Below are 18,990 nucleotides of genomic sequence, written 5' to 3'. Positions count from 1 at the left end.
CTCCAGTTTTCTCAGTCCAACACCCTCTGCAATCATGAATGACCTAGCATCTAGAGGCGATCCACATTGAAAGTGTATGATACACGAAAGTGCACCCAGCCACTTTGTGCAGCTGGGTCCCTGCATAGAGAACCACTAGCTGCTAAATAACAACACATATAATAGAAAATAATAACCCCTGAAGTTCTCTTGGCGGAAGGACACTGCATCCCACACTGCACTTGGAAGTAAGGCATTCGGGACATGTATGTCACTGCAGCAGTGTCCAGACGATTACCCAGTATCTACCACAGAAGAGGTACCTATATCTGGCTATCTGTGGAGCACTGCACCTCCCTGACTCTTCCTGGCACTAGCTGCCGAAACAACAGGAACACAATACGATCAGGCTCTACACTCTGTCGGACCGAAGAGTGTTCCCAGTGGTCAAAGTGGGGGAAAAAAAGTAGGGGAACTATGGGCGCCGAATCAGAGGGCGTGAATAAGCAGAGGATTGGGTCAGTGGGCGTAGTCAGAAGTGTGGCTAGGAAAAGCAAAACATCCCAATTATTAGTATTTGTTTGGCATTTCACTGACCAGTTACAGCTTAATACCTTAGTTGACTCAACCAATGGATACACATGTTTATTTAAGGTTATAATAAGAGTTCTTGACATTACAATACATTCACAATGTGGGATATGTTTCCAATCACAGAATGTCCCAAATACGCTTAAAAGTGGAATCACAAGCCATTTGTCATCAGCACGTCTCCCTTTTTCCACAAGAACAGTTCAAACTTAAATGGCAAAATATTGTAGTTTGCAAATGTTTTCCACATAATTATGGCTCTGCCATACTTGCCCGATAATACATCATCAGTTGCATAATCTGACAATTCTAACTAAAAATTGTTTGCAGCTCAAATGCATCAAAAATTACTAAACAATGTGACTTATGTTGCTGCGAAGTGGAGACCCTTTGCATAGGTTGACTGGTCACCTTTCACTACTGCATTTGTCTGTTACACTGGTCCTGAGGGTAAATCTTTGCAAAGACTGTTAGTATATATAAGAATGTCAAACTAATAAAGCATCAGAAAATGTACCGCATCACGCTGCAGCCCTTTTTGTTGCTGCATAATTTAGTTAACACTGCAACATAATTGTGTCCTCCATTGCTGCATAATTCTGTGGCCCCAAAGCAGACAGTCCATGTTAATAGTGGGTGTGCATGAAGCAGAGAGACCCTAAAGCTTGCAAACTTAGTTTGGTGTGCGTGCAAATCCTGCATTGCCGATCCCTGGTGAGTTGCACTACTTCTGCAGAAACAAGGCCAACGGAGGTACCAATGGGTGAGGCGGACTAGCCTCAGGGTCCTGTGACCTCTGTGACAAGGTAACTATTGCACTAGGGTGTGCTGCTTCGTAGGCCTGCCCACAAGACTGAAGGTGAACTTCCGTATGGATTGTGGTGGACAGGCCTTCAAGGTTAACCCACACTTGACACCGCTAGGGTCCACCTGCTGGTGCGAAGACACCCGTGCTTCTAAGGTCTAGAAGGGCCTTCTAAGGTCTAGCATGGGAATGTGCTCTCTTAGGGAGAGAAGGCTGAACCTGGTTCCCCAGTTCTAAATTCAGCAGCTCTGGCCATAGTGCCACATCTTCTCCCCCACTGAACACTATAGTCTTCCACTAAAAGAAACTCGCACTGCCTTTAGCTGCAATCCAATTGTGTCCCACTATAAAGCCCTGGAAGCAACTCAAATCAAATTATACACTAGACAAGAGTAATATTCTGTCTGAAAAAACAGTAACAACCACCTGGAAAAAGCAAACACTCACAGGGGATGCAAGACTAAGTAAAGTATGTGAAATGTAAGCAGGAACAACATGCTTACCTTAATGCTTGTGCACTCGTTATTCAGAAATCAATGAGTGTTTTTGCCCGAAAAGCTAAGGACATGACTACAGGGCCCAGAAGGGACCCGTTTCAATGTCCATTGCTTAAATCCTTACAAAACATAAGGAGTATGGTTTTAAAAGACCACATTCATGAACATAAAGCTGCAGTACACTACACATTTCATAAACTACTAAAAGGAAAACAGCTGAAAAGGATCACATGAAACATTTTCTACATCACGCATCAACCAGATATCGCAGTACATTCAGGAATGGTGAACTTCCTCACCTGAGGAAAAAAAATGCTATTCAAAGACGAGAATGTAGTGCTGCCTTCAATGGGAAAGTCTGTTGGCGCTAAGGTGTTTGGATGTGAATAAAACCAATTGGCAACTTTTTGACCACTCTGTCTTGCTTTAAATTATTTAGTTATTTATTTTTCGTGTTTTGAACATTTTTTTTTCTCTCCATTCCGAGGCTGCACTTTGTATTAGAAAATGTCAGAAAAAGACATTTCCAAAAAAAGTATTACTTCCTTTTTAGATCGATTTCACAGGGGAATGAATTAAGCAAAGGAGAGGACAGAGAGGGTAAGACCCACCCTTCTATCCAGCCACACTACCATCTACCCATCTTGTACACAGTCACCCAAACATCAATCGAGCCATTCAATCATCTAACAAATATCTAGCTGTGACTAAATGCTCATGTAGGTCTGTTACATTCTTGTATGTTTGTATGGGTGTGCACGTCTGGGTATTATTTGTGTGCATATGGGTGCTTGACTGCTTGTTTTCGGTTTGAGCATTGAAACATATCACACACACCTAAAATATGCCAGCCCAACTTGCTTTACAAAAGTTTGTTATTCTTCCAATGAGTTATGATATTTATCATAAACAAATGTATTAAAAGAATAAAATTCAAAAAACAGTCTTCAAATAGCAATTTTTATTTTAGGTGTGGAGAAGGTTTTCTTTGTTTTAAATTACTCCTGCATCTGAATGGAGATACTGAATGTTCATTTATGTAACTGAATATCCATATTGGGCAACTGCATTGTTAGCATACTTGTTAAAAAAAAAAAGGTAAATGAATTGGGCCGTAATGGCATATCACAACAAGCAAAACCAAATATCATGGAATTTAGTGGAGTCAATTGGGTAATGACTAGAGCATTATCGAGATATACTTCATTAAATGAAGACACAATATTATTCAGTGAGTCATGGGCACAGAAGAATGGACCATGATCGCAGAGGTATTATGTGTCAAACCTGTGTATGTCCACCTTCTGAGGACTTAAAGAGAGAATCAAAAAAGGGTGGGAGAAATAAAGGTTGGTTAGACCATAAGTTTGAAGCTATATTTTATTGAGTTTGTAATATTTTTTTCCATAAATTACATCTGCACTTTCATTGGGCTTCAGCAAAATTAACAGGGGACATGCAGGACTTTCCAAACTAAAGTGACCAAAATAGGACTTCTTCGATTGGCAACGGTAGATGTCCTGAAGCGATTCACCGGAGCTTGATCACTCCTCCATGGTATAGTTGGATCTCCTGAGATCACATCCGTTCTGCTCTCCACTCTCTCCAAAATGCCTCACTGGCTCTTTTCGTCCAGCTCCTGCTTTTTTATCATCATTCAGAAATTATTAACAGTTCTTTATGATCAGCGAACGGCGTGGGAGCTTCTCAAGGAGGAACGCTGCATAGGAACTCCCCGGAGACTCTGGGAGCTGGAGCTGGTTATCTGAAAAGAAATAACCACAAAAGATGGTTTAAATTTCTGACTGGCTTGCTTATCTCTTGGTTTCAAGTTGCTGAGAAGTCATAGGTGCCAGCACTGCACTTTAGTGCTGGGAAATAAACACTAATTAACAGCAGTGCACTGATCAGGGAAATCACTTTGCATATGTTTCATGAAATACAAGTTTGTATGTTTTACCATACCCTAAAGAAAATAAACAAACAACTGTAAAAGCGGTCAGTTTGAAATTTGAATTTAAAACAAGAGGAATATGAATAGTAACAAAGATAATTACATTATTAAACCGTGAATATTTAAGTGAGCATATAATAATGCATATTTAAATTCCTTTAAAATCCCAAAGTTTTTTCAAAGTTTTTGAAAATCATCCTAGATCTATTTTTTTTTAAAGTCTGACTATATTGTAGATGAGGTAACCTATGCTACCTCATAACAAACTATTTGCAATTTGAATGTCTTGCCTGTGGGATCAGAGAGATGTTCTCCTTAGAGAGGAAGGATGAAGGTGTCAGCAGTAAGGAAAACCGATTCCCTACAAAACTGCAGAAGTGAAGTAGCGATGTAACATATATTAATCTATTCATTATAAAACGTTCTCTAACATAAAAATCAATGATGCTCAAAACGTTAGTGGTTAAGCTATTTTTCAAAAGAGCTGAATGATGATATATTTCTGGCTACAACTCCTGTCATGTGTTTCTTCCAAGTTGAATATGAGCAAAAACCAGAAAGTACTGTGAATGAGTTTAGACGAGCTACTAATCAGCCAATAGCTGATAGGCTAAAAGACGCTGGCCTGTGTTTGTTGGAAATTAAGAATATAGGGTTTGATGTATCATTGTATTTTACGGATGCAAAGCCTCTGATTCGCAAAATCACAAGCTTTGTGACAGAAAAATGCAAGGATGGAATCTGTCAAAGGCAATTTTGCAAGTCAGAAAATACTTTTTAACTGGCAAAACAACCACCACAACTCATTATGAACTGTTATTAGGAGGGGATTTTAAAGGGGTGGCCCCTTTTAAACGGGCGTCACAATAACACGCAGAAATGCTTTGAGACCGCATTTAAAGTAAAGGAAAGCTACTGACTTGCAAGTTGGGATGGTAACAGATTTGAAAAGAAAAATGTGTTCCTTTTTTTTTTTTTTTTTTTTTTTTTTTGGTATTGATTCTTTTTTTTTATTAATTAATTTTTATTGTTTGCAGTTTGAATACATCAATAGAAAAGGCATCAGCATATATACGTGAAAAAAATACATGAAGAAATCAGCACAGAGTACAAAAGGATAAAATACCAACCAGTAAGACTTATAAAAACAGATTTTTTTTTTTTTTTTTTTTTTTATGAGTCTAATTCGAAGAGCTACCCGTCACCTCCCTCCATGTTGTAATCGGGGCCCACAATTTCCTACCAAAATCGCTCTTTCTCTTGCCTTTCTGCTCATATAACCGACTCTCTATATTATGGATACTCAGCAGTCTAGCGAGCCACATTTGGAAGGAGGGGGCCAGAGTATCTTTCCAGCCTGACGAAATTAAAATCCGTAAGACCGCCACCGACATAAAAACCAGCGCTTCCTCACTTTGAACCAATTTCTGCTTGTGATCACAGCCCAATAACATCAAGGTAGGAGATAGATCGATCTTATGACCTAGCAGCCCCTCCCAAAACTTACAGATTTCTCTCTGTATTAGAGACAGTGAGCTGCAATAGAAAAACATATGCAGAAGGTCAGCTTGCCCAGCATTACATCTGGGGCATCTGTCGTCCCCCCTAACCCCCCATGCGAATAGTTTTGCAGGGGAATAATAAAGATTGAATACTGTTTTATAATGTTGGGCCCTCAAATTGGTGGATCTAAAAACTTCTTTATTCAGGGATAAGGCTAAGTCTAGATCAACATCCGGATCTCCCAATTTCCGAGCTAAGCTTACCTCCATTTTTTCTAGATCGTCTTGTAGTTCCAATACGAATTGCTTATAAACCCCTTTAATTTTTTTACACCCGACCAATAGCAGTTCTAATAATGGGGCCTCTTCCATTAACAAAGGCTTTGGTCTCAATGCCTTTAAGCACCGAGCAACTTGGCCATACAAAAACCAATGCGTGACCGGGATGCCAAACCTTTGTCGGATTTCTTCAAAACTCAATGGTTCTTGAACACCCCATATATCCCCGAGGGTCCTAATGCCATAATTCTTCCAGAGCAATAAATTCCTATCGGCTCCGACATACGGGAGTAAACTTGAGTTATACAGGTGGAGATAACGGTTGACTTTTGGAATTTTGCAAAATTTGGAGGCAGCCTTCCAGACCTCCCAGACCCCTTCCAGAATCTTCAAGCGGGGCCTTTTATAATACCTACGGTCCACTTCCCGCCACATCAACCCCCTTGCCTTTTCCCCAATTAACACCTCAAAAATGGACGGTAAATCCTGAGCTGGTGAAGTGATGACGCCAGAATCACTCTCTTGTTGAAACAAAATAGACATTTGTGTCATGAGACATGACCAATGATATAATCTCAAATTAGGGAGAGCCAAACCTCCCCTTTCCCTAGGCAGTGACATAAGGTTAGTAGATCGTCTAATCCTACCATATTGCCAGATAAATTTTATAAAGATAGATTCCAATCCTTTAATTGTAGATTCATCCAAGAATAATGGTATAGCTCTAAACAGGTAAAGGACTCGAGGAAAAAAAGACATTTTTAAAACGTTTACCCTCCCAATCAAGGAGAGGTGCAGGACATCTATCCTTTTTAACTCTTTCACTATAGATTTCATAAGGGGAGGGTAATTTTCGACTATTATTTCCTTAACTGATGCATTGATCTTGATCCCCAGATAAATTGCGGAATCAACGTATCTCGAGTCACTTTTAACTATATTCCTAGTACAAATTATTTGAGTTTTGGACTCATTTAAAAGATAGCCCGACCGCTTACCAAATTCTTCTGCTATTTCGATCAGGACCATGAGTGCTTGCTGCGGATTAACTGTAATAATTGCCAGATCATCGGCATAGGCCAAAATTTTACTGGTATGGCCATTACAAACCACTGGATTGATCCTGGAAGACCCCAAAATTTTTTGGATTAGAGGGTCGATGTATAAGGCAAAGAGAATCGGGGAGCAGGGGCAGCCTTGCCGAGTACCTCTCCTGATATCTATCCTCTCCGAGCTCTCACCCATAACTACCACCCTTGCAACCGGATTCACATACATTGCTTTGAGAGCTCTAATAACTATCTCCCCAAATCCTCTACCTTCCAAAAGACCCCAAAGGAAGTTCCATACAACCCTATCAAAGGCTTTTTCCGCATCTAGCAGGATCATGGCCATCTCCCCTCTCCCTGCAACCTGAGCGTCAAATAACGCTATAGCTCTTCTAATATGATCGGTAGTACTACGACCCGGAATAAATCCATGTTGCCAGGGGGAGACGAGACCGCCAATGATCCTGCCGAGCCTCTTAGCCCAAACCTTCGAATAGAGCTTGGCGTCCGCGTTGATAAGCGATATTGGGCGATAGGAGCCAAGTTTCTCCAGGGGTTTCCCCTTCTTATGAAAAACCACAATATTGGTTTCCTGCCATGAGGCTGGGACCACTCCAGTAAGCATTATTCCATTGAACAAATCGACTAATAATGGTATAACCACTGATTCCAGACATTTATAAGCCTCCAGGGGGATCCCATCAGGGCCAGCGGCTTTACCGGAGGCTAGCTCATGCAAAGCCTCTATAATCTCTCCCCCACTGATATCTCTGTCCAGTTCCTCCTTTTCTAGGGAATTAAGACGAGGGCCAATATCAACAACCTCACCCCTCTGATTACCATCCCGTGTTTCCTCATCATACAGGTGTTGGTAAAAAATTTTAAAAGCCTGTAGGATCTCCTCCGTCTGCGTGAGTTCCTGACCATTTACTTCAATCCTAGAGATGATATTCCTAGCCCTCCCCTGCCTTATTTGTAAGGCCAGAACTCTGCCAGCTAGCTCACCTGTCTCATAGCGCTTGGCCTTGGTAGTCAAGTACTCTCCTGAGGCTTTCTGGGAGATCAGCTTGTGTATTTCTGCTCTATTTTTTAACAGTTCACACTGGCTCTTCCTACTGTCCCCTCCCCCAGCTATCTCTCTCATATGCTGTTCTTCTGTGTCAAACAAAATACCCACTAATCTTTCTTCTTCCTTCTTATCCTCCTTCCTTATCCTTGCTCCAAAACTTATAGTTTCCCCCCTTAGGGCCGCTTTAAATGACTCCCAGACAATATTCCTGGATGCGCTAAATCTATTGGCAGCGAAAAACCCATCTGCCCAATTCAAAATGTGCTCTGTATATCTCAAGTCACCCAGTAATTGTCTCTCAAAGGTCCACCTGGTCCTGACCCGTTCAAAGCCGGTCATTTCATATGACAGTATCAGCGGGTTATGATCTGACAATATTTTCGGTAATTTTATTATTCCAACCCTACTAATTTCACTAGCTGAGATGAAGAAATAATCTAACTTGGTGTACTTCTGATAAGGATTTGAAAAGTAGGTGTAGCCCGGGTTTAGAGGTTCCTTTGTATCCCAGACATCTATCAAGCCATGGGAATTAATAAGGGCTTTTATTGACCTATAAACTTTTGGTTTTCGACCCTGGTACAACCCCGAATCACTCCAATCAGCTGATATATTAAAATCACCACACATGATTATGGGGGTAGGCCAGGAGGCTAGTTCTAATTCCATTGAGTCAAAGAGATCCGGATCATCTTCATTTGGCCCATAGACTACACAGAAGGTTGGACCACATACTAATTCGACCAAAACCCATCTACCACAGCCATCCGACTTGGCCCTTCTAACCCCTCCCAAATGTCTTTTGGTTAAGATCGCGACCCCCCTATTATTTGATGTTTGAGAAGAGCAGGCTGCTAACTCGAATCCACTGAGAAACAGCAAGTTCCTCTTTGACCATGGAAGGTGGGTCTCCTGGAGACAGAGGATATCAATTCTATTACTCTTTACAAAATGAGCCAGCCTTGTACGCTTCCTCCAGTCATTCAGCCCACCTATATTTAGAGAGCAAACTCTAACGCAAACCATCTTGACCCAATATTAGAACAACATAATTATCCTGCCTTTCATACTGCTTGTGCTTCCAAATCGTTGATGCCAGAATCTGTCCACAAAAATAAACATGATGAAACAAACTGCATTTTAAACCCTTATTCTCCCCCTCATTACCCACCGTACCCCCAACACCCTTCAACCCTCCCAAATCTCCCTCCCTTCCAAAGAAGATCCCACCCCTTCTGCCGACCCTCCCCAGAACCCTCCTAAGTGAAGCGCTCAGAATAAGTCTGAGCATGTGATGGTGCTGCAGTATGGGTATGTGAGGACGTTCACTTAAGAAACAAAATCAATAAGCCCCTTTTATGTCCTTACTTTGATAGTAACTTCCCATTTTGTTAAATCAAGATACACTATAACCCAAGCCTCCGCCTAAGTATTTCTCCGACATGCTCAGTCCAGCACCTAATCGACTTTCTTATCCAAGGAGAGCAGAAACTCCTTTGCTTTAACTTCTGATGAGAAGAAGAAGGTTCTCCCATCAGATATCACCTTTAACTGAGCCGGATTGATAAGATAGGCTTGAATCTTCTTCTCCTGAAATGGTTTAATCATTTCCCTCAAGCGCCACCGCCTTTCCACAGTCGAGTGGCAATAATCAGGGCGAACAAAGAAGGAGAATCCATTGCCACTCCGTCTAGCATCCGGTCTGGCTTTTTCTGCAATAGATTGCCTCAATATAAAGTTTCCGAAAAAAATCAATACTGCTCTGGGTTTGTCGCCTTCTTTAGCATTAGTCCGGGGCTTGAAAGGGGTACGATGAACCCTTTGAATCTCGTTAGCCCAGTTCCAGCTTGAAAGTTCTGGGAATGCTTGTTCAAAGAGTTTGATGATAAAAGTCTTTATATCCGACCCTTCCAAACCCTCAGGAACCCCCAGGACCCTCAGGTTATTCCTACGGAGCCTGTTCTCCATCTCCTCGACTTTCCACTGCAGATCCGTTACCTGAGAACATTGGGCATTGACTTTACACGTTGCCTCAGCTGCCTCGGCCTCCATAGATACCACCCTCTCCTCCAGATTCGAGACTCTGTCCGCCGTATTTGTACATGTCTTTGATAGTTTCCTTACTACACCCTGAATTTTCCTCATGGCGGCCTGTGCCTTACGGTTATCCTGGCGTGTTTCCTCCCTGTGAGCAAGAATCTCCTGGTGGATAGTTTCCAAGAGAGAGCGTTCAGAGCTATTCCCGGCAGGTCCTCCCTGTAAGGCTAAGTCAGGCGTATGATCCCAGGTCAATTCTCTAGAAGAGTGACCTATTTTCAAGGGCTGGCCCTTAGCCAAAGGTGGCCGCACACTGGTTGACGGGATGCCGCCCTCGAGTTCAGATTCTGATTCTGAGCCTAAATAAGAGCTGGGTTCTTCTTCTTCTTCGGACCACTCGGCCCCATCTGAGACAGAGAAATAATATTCGCTTGGCACTTTTTCTCTATCAGAGGAGGAACCAATTGGCGGGGGCGGAGGCTCGGTGCTATCCGTTATTCCTGAACCTGGTTGACTATGGATAACACCAGTGCATTCTCCCCCTAAATCCGGGGGGGCTGAGGTGGCCTCCAGAGATGCAGAGGCCTCGAGAGTAACTTCGATATCAAGAGGAGGTTTGCTTAAAGTGTTTACTTCCGGTGGACCAGTAGAGGTGGTGGGGGTAGAATGCTCCTCTGAGATGGGACCATGAGGCGTATCAGCCAATGGGCTTACACCTACCCCCGCTGCCTTAGGCCCCCTCTCCTTTTCCTTCCCCACCTTAGGAAAAATATCTGCAATTGATGCTGCTGCAAGCCTGGTCCTTCCTGCCACTTGTTGTTTCTTTTTCCCCTGACCGGTAGAAACTTGGGATCCTTGTATATCATCGCCCACCTCTGGCTCCTCTCTTTGTGATTTTTTCCCTTGAGGCACTGATTTAGCACCAGCCGCTTTAGGCATGATCCTACTGTGTGTGTCCCACCACTGACTCGCCTGACAGCTACCGTAGGATCTCTCCGGCCAAAAGCTGCACGCCGGCGTGATCCTGCTGCGTGCGTCCCGCCACTGACAGCTGCCGTGGAATCTCTCTGACCAGAAGCTGCGCGCTGTCTCTCCTCGGAGCCCCAGCAGCCTCGGCAGCCGACTCCGCCCCCTCACAACACCGCGGAGCCGGTGGATCCCGCAGGCGGAGGAGAAAGCAGCGAGCGCGGCCAGAGCAAAGCGAAGGACTCGCCCAGAGAGCCGACAACCGGTGAGTGCAGTCGGCATTTACAAAAATCGGTGAATACTGCACTGATGAAACCGGGCCGCCGCCACCACCACCGCAGGTTTAAACTCCTCGGGGCCAGAACATAGCCCTCACTACCCTGCTGCATCGGCCTCCGTTACGGGGCCGCCATCTTGCTCCCACTACCCCCGTAGTCAGAAAAATGTGTTCCTGTGGAAAAACATCAGGGACAGCTTCACTTTCAAGAATCATGTTAGAGGGTTTTGGGGGAGAAGGCAATGGGAACTTAAGACATTGCCTTCTCCCTCCCATTTCGCCCAAAACAGGATTTGTTTTAATGCAGCACATATCCTTTTATGATTCTGATTCTTTTGATTCTACTAGTTACACACAATGTTTCTCGTTTGGCAGAGACAGTGGTCTGCTCTCCCTTGCAGTCATTCGCAGGGTGTCTCAACCTGCCCAATTAATATTCAGTAGGCAGTTAGTTTTGCCACCTCAGAATGGGCAATTGCCATGCGACCTCTTGTACATAGGCTGTATCGCAACTGCATTCCGGTTTACGAACAGTTATTAGTACATTGGCACATAGTACATTTAGATAAATATAAAACCTAAGAGTATTGAGGGATGTCACAGGCTCAAAGTCGTTGGGGACGAGGAAGACATCTAGTAGAATGTGGTGTGACAAACAAATCTATGCAAAGTTTGGACAGGCAACACTTGGAAGGTTATGGGTCGAATTCTGAATAGTTAAATGTTGGGGTTAAGAAGGGAAATGTAATCAATAATCAAATAGAAAGAGGATGGATAACGTCCCCATAACTACGGCCTTAAGGATGACTTTCCCAATAGCCAAGGAGGACAGCCTTATTAACATGGTTGGGGTACAAACTGAACACCAATTTTAGGTCTGGCATCAGCCAGGAACTTTTGATTTTGCTAAAATAATATGTATAATACACTTACTTAAGGGGGCTTTCGGACACTTCTATTCACCCATTCGTCTTTTGTTGTGTCATTCCCATCATGCTTCCAACCACTAACGCATACAGCATCAGGTGATGGGCCAGCCTACTAAAGCTTCTGGTTAACATCACTTTGAGTGATTGCATTTTGCTCTTACACAAGGTGCACAACACAAGGAGTTATGTTTATTGCCAGTGTTCTCTTATGTGATAGTAAGACACATTTGAAGTGAGCACAGATCACATTCCAGCTTTATCACTCGCGGTATCCTCTCAATGCAATTGTACATTTCCTTTGAAGTGGACTGTTGCTATTTCGCAGCATTCCATAGTGTGTTCCTGGACAGAAATGGTTCTTCGATAAACTAGTCCAAACAAGCACAAGTGCACGCGCCTCGCGCGGCAGCAGGGCGAGAGGAGGGGGCCTGCGCGATTCCCTTGCGAGAGCGCGGGCGGCAAGGCGCGATAATTGATACCATATGGCGCTGCCGCTCGCTCCTGCAAAGGAATCGCCACACGTGCACGCGTTGCCATTGAAGGCAATGGAACGCGTGCACGTTTTTGGGCGAAAAAGGGAACCGATGCCTAAAGGTCTCCTCCTATGCAGCGCATGAGCGCTGCGTAGGCGAGACCTAAAAAGATAATGAACAGAATTCTCAGAATAATCTGAGCAACTAGTAATTACCCTGGGCCACATCCTAATCCAACAGTATTTGCTGATGGTTAACTATATGCATATCAGCCTTTATCCCACCCCAAAGTAACTGGCTACTCCAAACAGCTAGGACAAATTCCTCCTGCATGCGAACACCAACAGCACCGGTAATATTCAGCCTTGTTGGATGTTATCAGTGGAGTGCAGTTTGATTCCCATGGCAAAGAGAAGTACCGGGCCCATAACAGAGTAATTTGAACAGCAGAATTGAATGGGATCATATGGTAGGGAAGTAATCGAGCAACAACTGTGTAAAAAACAAGACTGTATCAGACATTTTCTGTATATATTTTGAAAATGAGGGATAAGAGAGGCTTGACTCTATGGGAATCCTTTGACAGAATGTGTTCTCATTTACTGGGATAGAAGCTTTAAATTTACCCTTGACCTTGAAGGAATTACAGGATGTTACTGGTAATCAATCAACTACAAAAGTAACCCAACTGCGTGGGTTCATTTGTTTATTTTAAAGATGATATTCAGTTTTAGTCACAGTTTTGTCGAATGTCAATGTTTTAGAAGTAAAAGAGATCCTTTATGTTTGAGCAAAGGTTGCCACTATGTTACCTTAAAAGAAAGTGATATGTTGTTGAAACCCATTGAGGGATTTTTACTCAATGTGCCTAACTAGTGTCAACATAAAGACAAAAGACACAAGCAATGGAGATAGCAAGCTAAAATATATTTATTGACTAAAGATTTCATGACAAATTTTAGGGTTTTTCTGGCAACCAAACATTGGTAGTGCGACACCACATCAATGCCTTAGTCTAGGTTTTACATGCAGAGGAATCTTACATTTATTTTATGGTAGTTAATTGAGACTTTGTCCTGAGGGGAAACAATATATATTATTTTCCAAGAATTGTAAGATAGATCATATATTGTGTAAGGTTTGCAGGTTTGAATGAAACGTTTTTTGTTTACAGACTGGCTTTAGAAAGGGGTAATTCCGCCCTCTTTTACTGTGTGTACATAAGTTTGAGTCTTGGAAGTTGTATAAATACCTTAGAAGCAAAACCCTGAAAAAAACATCTTAGTCTATACTACTCCATCCACATAAATCTTTAGACCACTTTAAGATGTTTCATAGGAGTCAAAATAGAGAAACACAGTGAAGCAAAATGTGACTCCTTATCACGTCTTGTTGAGTAATAAATAACTCACTGTCCCCAAACAAGTATGAATTTTACAATATACTCAACTTCTCTATAACTTTATACAAGTTGGTAAAACAAACCTGAGTTGTCAAGTCCACAGAATTCTTTTTATTATAACGAGCTATACGGTTAACTGATTCAATGGCTTATGAAGGTGTTTAAGCGACAGGACCATTTTGGGGCACATCAATAACAATAAGAAACATATTTTACAGAGAAACTTGGGTATTAACATGCTGTAAAAGGCCAACATTATAAAAAGTCTTTTGTTGAATGAAAAAACAGAACCGAGCAAACAGTCGCTAATCCCCTTTATTTGAAATAAATACTGAGTAGGACAGAAGATAACAAATACTTATTTACCTTTACCAACACATAGTCCCCACATTTAGCATGAGATGCAACTCCTGAGTGTTCATCTTCCACCTCTGTATCAGGAAATATCACCTTTAGATTGCCATCATTTCGACCACACAGGTCTGTTATAGAGCGTTTGCTGGGCTGAGGAGAGAACAAGCCTGATAAAATATCTATAAGGCAACACACTTAAATACTGCATTTTGCATTTATGCATCCCCATACAACATTACAGGAGAGAGTTCACTATGGAAACAGATATATAATTTGAACTGCACAGAAATACTCATACAACACTTGACAAAGGGGCATATGTGCAAAATTATTATGGAGGTGGCAAACGGACCTATTCGCACAATCGGAATTAGAATGGCAAAACTTTAATTTTCAGCACATCCTGTTTTCCTTTATGGAAAACAGGCTGCTTTAAAACATATAGATATTTTATTAACAAGCATTGGCAAATCTGATAGATTTCGTCTATGTGAGGAACTATTATCTTTGTCATGTTGCACAGCATGGCTGAAAGTAAAAGTAAAAAATAAAAAAGTACTAATACGGGTAAATGCTGGCAGTGTCAGCGTGTTTTTTTCTTTACTTTCGGCCAAGTTGCACCGCTGTGCAACATAGGTAAAAAAAAAAAAATTAAAAACCAAAAAGCTCTTGCCTATGCGTGAGTTATGTGGTTTTGACAATGTTTTGGACCAGGGAGAGAGGTTTAAATGTCATAGTTTAAATAGCACTCTCACAAATGTAGAACTCCAAGCAAATTCGTGAATCGCGCAGTGTAACCCAAGCTTCATTGTTCTTAGGCCTCGTCTGACCCAGCGCATGCGCTGGTCTGGTGAGACTTATTGAGAGGGCTCCAAAAAGTGCTAGCAGGCCAGCCTAGAGCTACAGTGAATTGCCGTGGGCGGGCACGCGTGCCGCGCTTTACTGCCATTACTTTCACGGCCGCTTTGATGTTTGATCGCGATGGCGATCACTTTCGCGGCTGCACGGCTGCTTGGCATAGCCAATAGGTCTCACTTTTGGGACCTTAAAAGTATTTAGTTATGCAACTGTTGCATGGCTAAATACTTATAAGGTCCCAAAGGCGAGACCTATTGGCTACGCCAATGCTTGTTTTAAGTGATCCTCGGTATCCGCCCTCACTGTAAACATACCTCACACACTGGCTTTTTAGCTGGCCTGGCAACTCTGCAACGGCCTCTCCAGAATACATGTTAGATGTGTGAGTGTCCTACGATGTATGATTGAGATGTGTATGACAGACGCATGATGTGCATAGGTGTCTGATCTATGGGTGGGGGGAGCCATCTGGTTTTATTTTATCTGAGTGTGCGTGTGTGTGGTTTATTGTTCTCTCTCCGTATGATGTGTGTGTTTTACGCTATGAGGTTTATTAATATTAAGTTAATGGTTATTTAATGATTTGCATTATGAATACATGCAAATGTGTGCTGTGTAAGCGACACTTGCGCATGTGTATGATGTGTTTCATCTTGACATATCTGTGTTGTAGTTATGCGTGTATCTGCAATATATGTGCATCTGTTGTTATAATAGCCCTTCAAGATCTTTGTGAATCTGTCCTTTTGTGTACATGTGGTGTGGTTGAGAATCTAGTCTCGGCCTCGACTCACAAACCTGTGACCTGTGCTTTTAAATTACGAATGAGACATTGTGTAATGTAACTGGTGCTCATGTAAAGTGCTTGAATACCTTCGGGTTTTGTTTGTGTTGAATAAAACTGCAAAAAAGGCGAGCATTATATATGAGACTAGTGCATTTGTGTTTGATTTTGCACGTGATGTGTGTAGCTTGGTTGTGCCTCCATCCAGTGGTTAAATATCCTCAGTGCCCTCAAAGGCCCAAGTTACACTCTACATTTATGACTGTGCCGGCCCTCGAGCTCTGCTAGTGAAACCAAGCACATTACATGCATTCTTTTAACTCGCTCCATAACCAGCCCCGGCTCTGTTCCCTGGGGGTGGCCTCCACTAAGGCCCTCGGTGTAGCCATATCCCCTCCACTTCAGGAAGGATGGCCACCCTAAGGGGCTTTGTTAATGTTATTTAAAGATGTTGCACTGCAGCGCGGGCTCACTTGATTCTCAGCCTAGCCCGTGTCAGCTCTTTCCATCAGTCTGGCTGCTTAGCATCTTTCCTTCTTTGAAGAAAGAGACATATGGTCAATTCTACTGCCTAAAGAGAACATTTAGATGTGTTCCCTTTGTTTTATATAAAGCATGGATAAAAACATCCATCCACCCTGTCTCTTAGAGGAGTTCTGCCCCGGGCTTCCAATCAAATCTGTGAGTATAGTGTATTTTCAGGGTTTACTTACTCCCTCCACCAGTACGAGCTGAGTGCTGCCCACAGCCTTCATGTTGACTTTGGCGGCTTCTTGTCTGAAGACGGTGACGAGTTCATCAAGTCTCCTTTGCTTCACCTTTGGCGGGACATCATCTTGCAATCTGTGATAGGCTCGGGTTTTCTACAAACAGATAAAAAACAAAAACACATGACAATCAATCAATATAATCAAAAGATCTATGGGTTTTCTGCCCTCAAGAGCTACAACCCTTGCATTCCGTATCTACAATGTTGAAGCCATGACTGCAGGAGTAGATTCCTGGGCACTCAAATCAGAGGCTGTTAGAAAGGGGGCTAGAATTAGAAATGCATGACCCATCGCCATTAAACTGACTAAACACAATAGGCACACAAAAGTGACGATGCAGAGATGCATTTAGGTCCATCAGTTCAAGATGGCGTCAGTTTATCAATGGAAAACTTCTCTGCCCTTGAATGCGAAGCAACTGAAAATTAAGATGTTGACACTGTGCTTGGTATAACTTGGGGCCTTGAAGACAATAGAAGTCCACTCCACAGAACAGGGAGGTAGGCAGTGAGTAATCTGCGGTTATATAGAGTATCCACCATAAGGAGCAGTACTAATGCAAGGACCCCTTTCTTGTAACCACAGGCTTCTCACCCTTTGAATCAAACCAAAGCAGTAGAGGTCCAATAGGTGGTGGGTCTGAGTAGACGACTCTTCACCAGGAAGTGCTGCAGTAGGGAGAAGGAAAGTGACCGTCCCTATTGACCCAAGAGTTGATGTAGTAGTGCATGGTGAAGTTATGGACATAGGCCCATGTAGCAGTTAGGGAAATGTCTAGCACCAAACACCTTTAGCCAGGGTCGTAATTGCAGCCGTCGTCCACTTGGAATATGATCAAAGGTTCTCAGGAGTCTCCTTTTCACAATTCATTTTGCGAAGGTCTGTTTCTAAACAACCTTTCCTTTCTTTGCACTGGTGAATCCGGCCCTCTTAGGATCGAACCGGTGCACTCTCTGCTTCTTAGAGGGACGTAGCAGAGAGTGGAACCCGAGAGGGACTGTCCTACAGGAAATGTTTACACCACTTTCGGAGGACATACGTAGGCTCAATTGGTACTCACCTCAAAAAGGTAAGGACCAAATTAGGATACCACTATAGAATAATAAAGAGTGATGAGGCAAACATATCTGAAAGCCATTTTAAGGAAAGCACAACAGTAGGAGACTTCAACAAAGAGGGCGGATCTGGCAAACCAAAAAAGGCCAAAAGCGCTGATAAGTACATTTTAATAGCATAAACAAAACTTTTGTGCTGGGCCAGAGACAAAAAACAACAGAATAACAGACAGCTTGACTTGAAGAGAATTAACCTGTCTGTCCTGAAACAGATAAACTCAGATGAGGGTTCAAAGTAGACAGACAATGTGGATGGACATTGAGCAGTCAAAATCATATCCACCATCTGTGGCGGCAGTCAAGGTTACTCATTTGATTTACATCAAGTTGTAGATTGTGGAGGTTTGCATGCAGAACTCTGTCCTCCTGGGACAGAAGGTCCACACAAAGTGGCAGCGGAAGTACAGGCAGATGCTCAGCACCAGTAGGTCGGATTCTAGATCCTCTGAGCCCAATATTGGGTTATCAAAATGGGCTGATACTCCAAGCTACCTCTGGGAACAAGTGCCATTTGAGATCAGCAAGCTGATGGCTGCTGAGTTCACCCACCCTGATGTTCAAAGAACCCACCAGAAACAGACAGTCAGGGATATCCTATGGGAACCCAGCCACGACCAAATCTTAAAACAGAGAGCATGTTGCAATACCACATGGAAGTCTTGTTTATTAAATACAATAAATAAATAAAAAACTTTATTTCGGTTTTGTTAAAACAAACCATAAAAGTACACACAAGTACGACACAATAAGAATAAATATTGGGAATAAGTTCATCATTAGGATACATCAGTGCTCAGTTAGCAGGAATTTTAGGCGGTACATACTTATAAATCCAGGCATTTTCTATATTTATTTCTTGTTTATTAGAACCTAGACTGACCTCTGGTGGCAACGGCCCACTCCTTTCTCATTGAAGTCTGTGCATACTATTCTTAATTTACAAAGAGGAGAGCACATAGCCTTCAGCACTTTGATAATAATAATCACTGCTGGAAGAAGTCATAGAAGTCAACTAACCCTGACTAGGACTTACCGCCCTCATGCTGTAGGCAAAAAGGAAGCCCATATTATAGCGGACTGCTCGCAGAAGGGAGACTGTCTGCTGGTGATCGTCTTCCGTCTCACCGCAGAAGCCAGCAATGAAATCGCTGCTGAGGCTCACACCTATTAAAACAGAGTAACAGGCCTGGAGATAGTCTGAGCAGGAAAACATACACTACAATAAAGATACAGCTAGAGCAGAACATTTGGTAGGAATGAAACACAGAGAACACAGAGAAAGCCAAAAGGCCATATGCAC

At 42.7% G+C, this 18,990-nt stretch overlaps 1 protein-coding gene across 2 annotated transcripts in view; it reads right to left on the bottom strand.

The window, feature by feature from the left end:
* Positions 1-611: 611 nt before the first annotated feature.
* CDK5RAP1 (CDK5RAP1 mitochondrial tRNA methylthiotransferase) overlaps positions 612-18,990 on the bottom strand; it is a 183,931-nt gene continuing 165,552 nt past the window's right edge. For both annotated transcript variants that reach the window (XM_085619259.1, XM_085619260.1), the window contains exons 11-14: positions 18,724-18,854; positions 16,519-16,668; positions 14,176-14,313; positions 612-3,637 (exon numbers count right to left, since the gene is read on the bottom strand). In XM_085619259.1, the coding sequence (XP_085475385.1) occupies positions 3,557-3,637; positions 14,176-14,313; positions 16,519-16,668; positions 18,724-18,854 (500 nt within the window). In that variant the 3' untranslated portion in view covers positions 612-3,556. The remainder of the gene's footprint in view (positions 3,638-14,175; positions 14,314-16,518; positions 16,669-18,723; positions 18,855-18,990) is intronic.

This window comes from Triturus cristatus, chromosome 7 (genome assembly GCF_964204655.1).
Source record: "Triturus cristatus chromosome 7, aTriCri1.1, whole genome shotgun sequence".
Classification (NCBI taxonomy): domain Eukaryota; kingdom Metazoa; phylum Chordata; class Amphibia; order Caudata; family Salamandridae; genus Triturus; species Triturus cristatus.
Note: the sequence above shows the minus strand (reverse complement) of the source record. Positions and strands in the feature narration are given on the sequence as shown.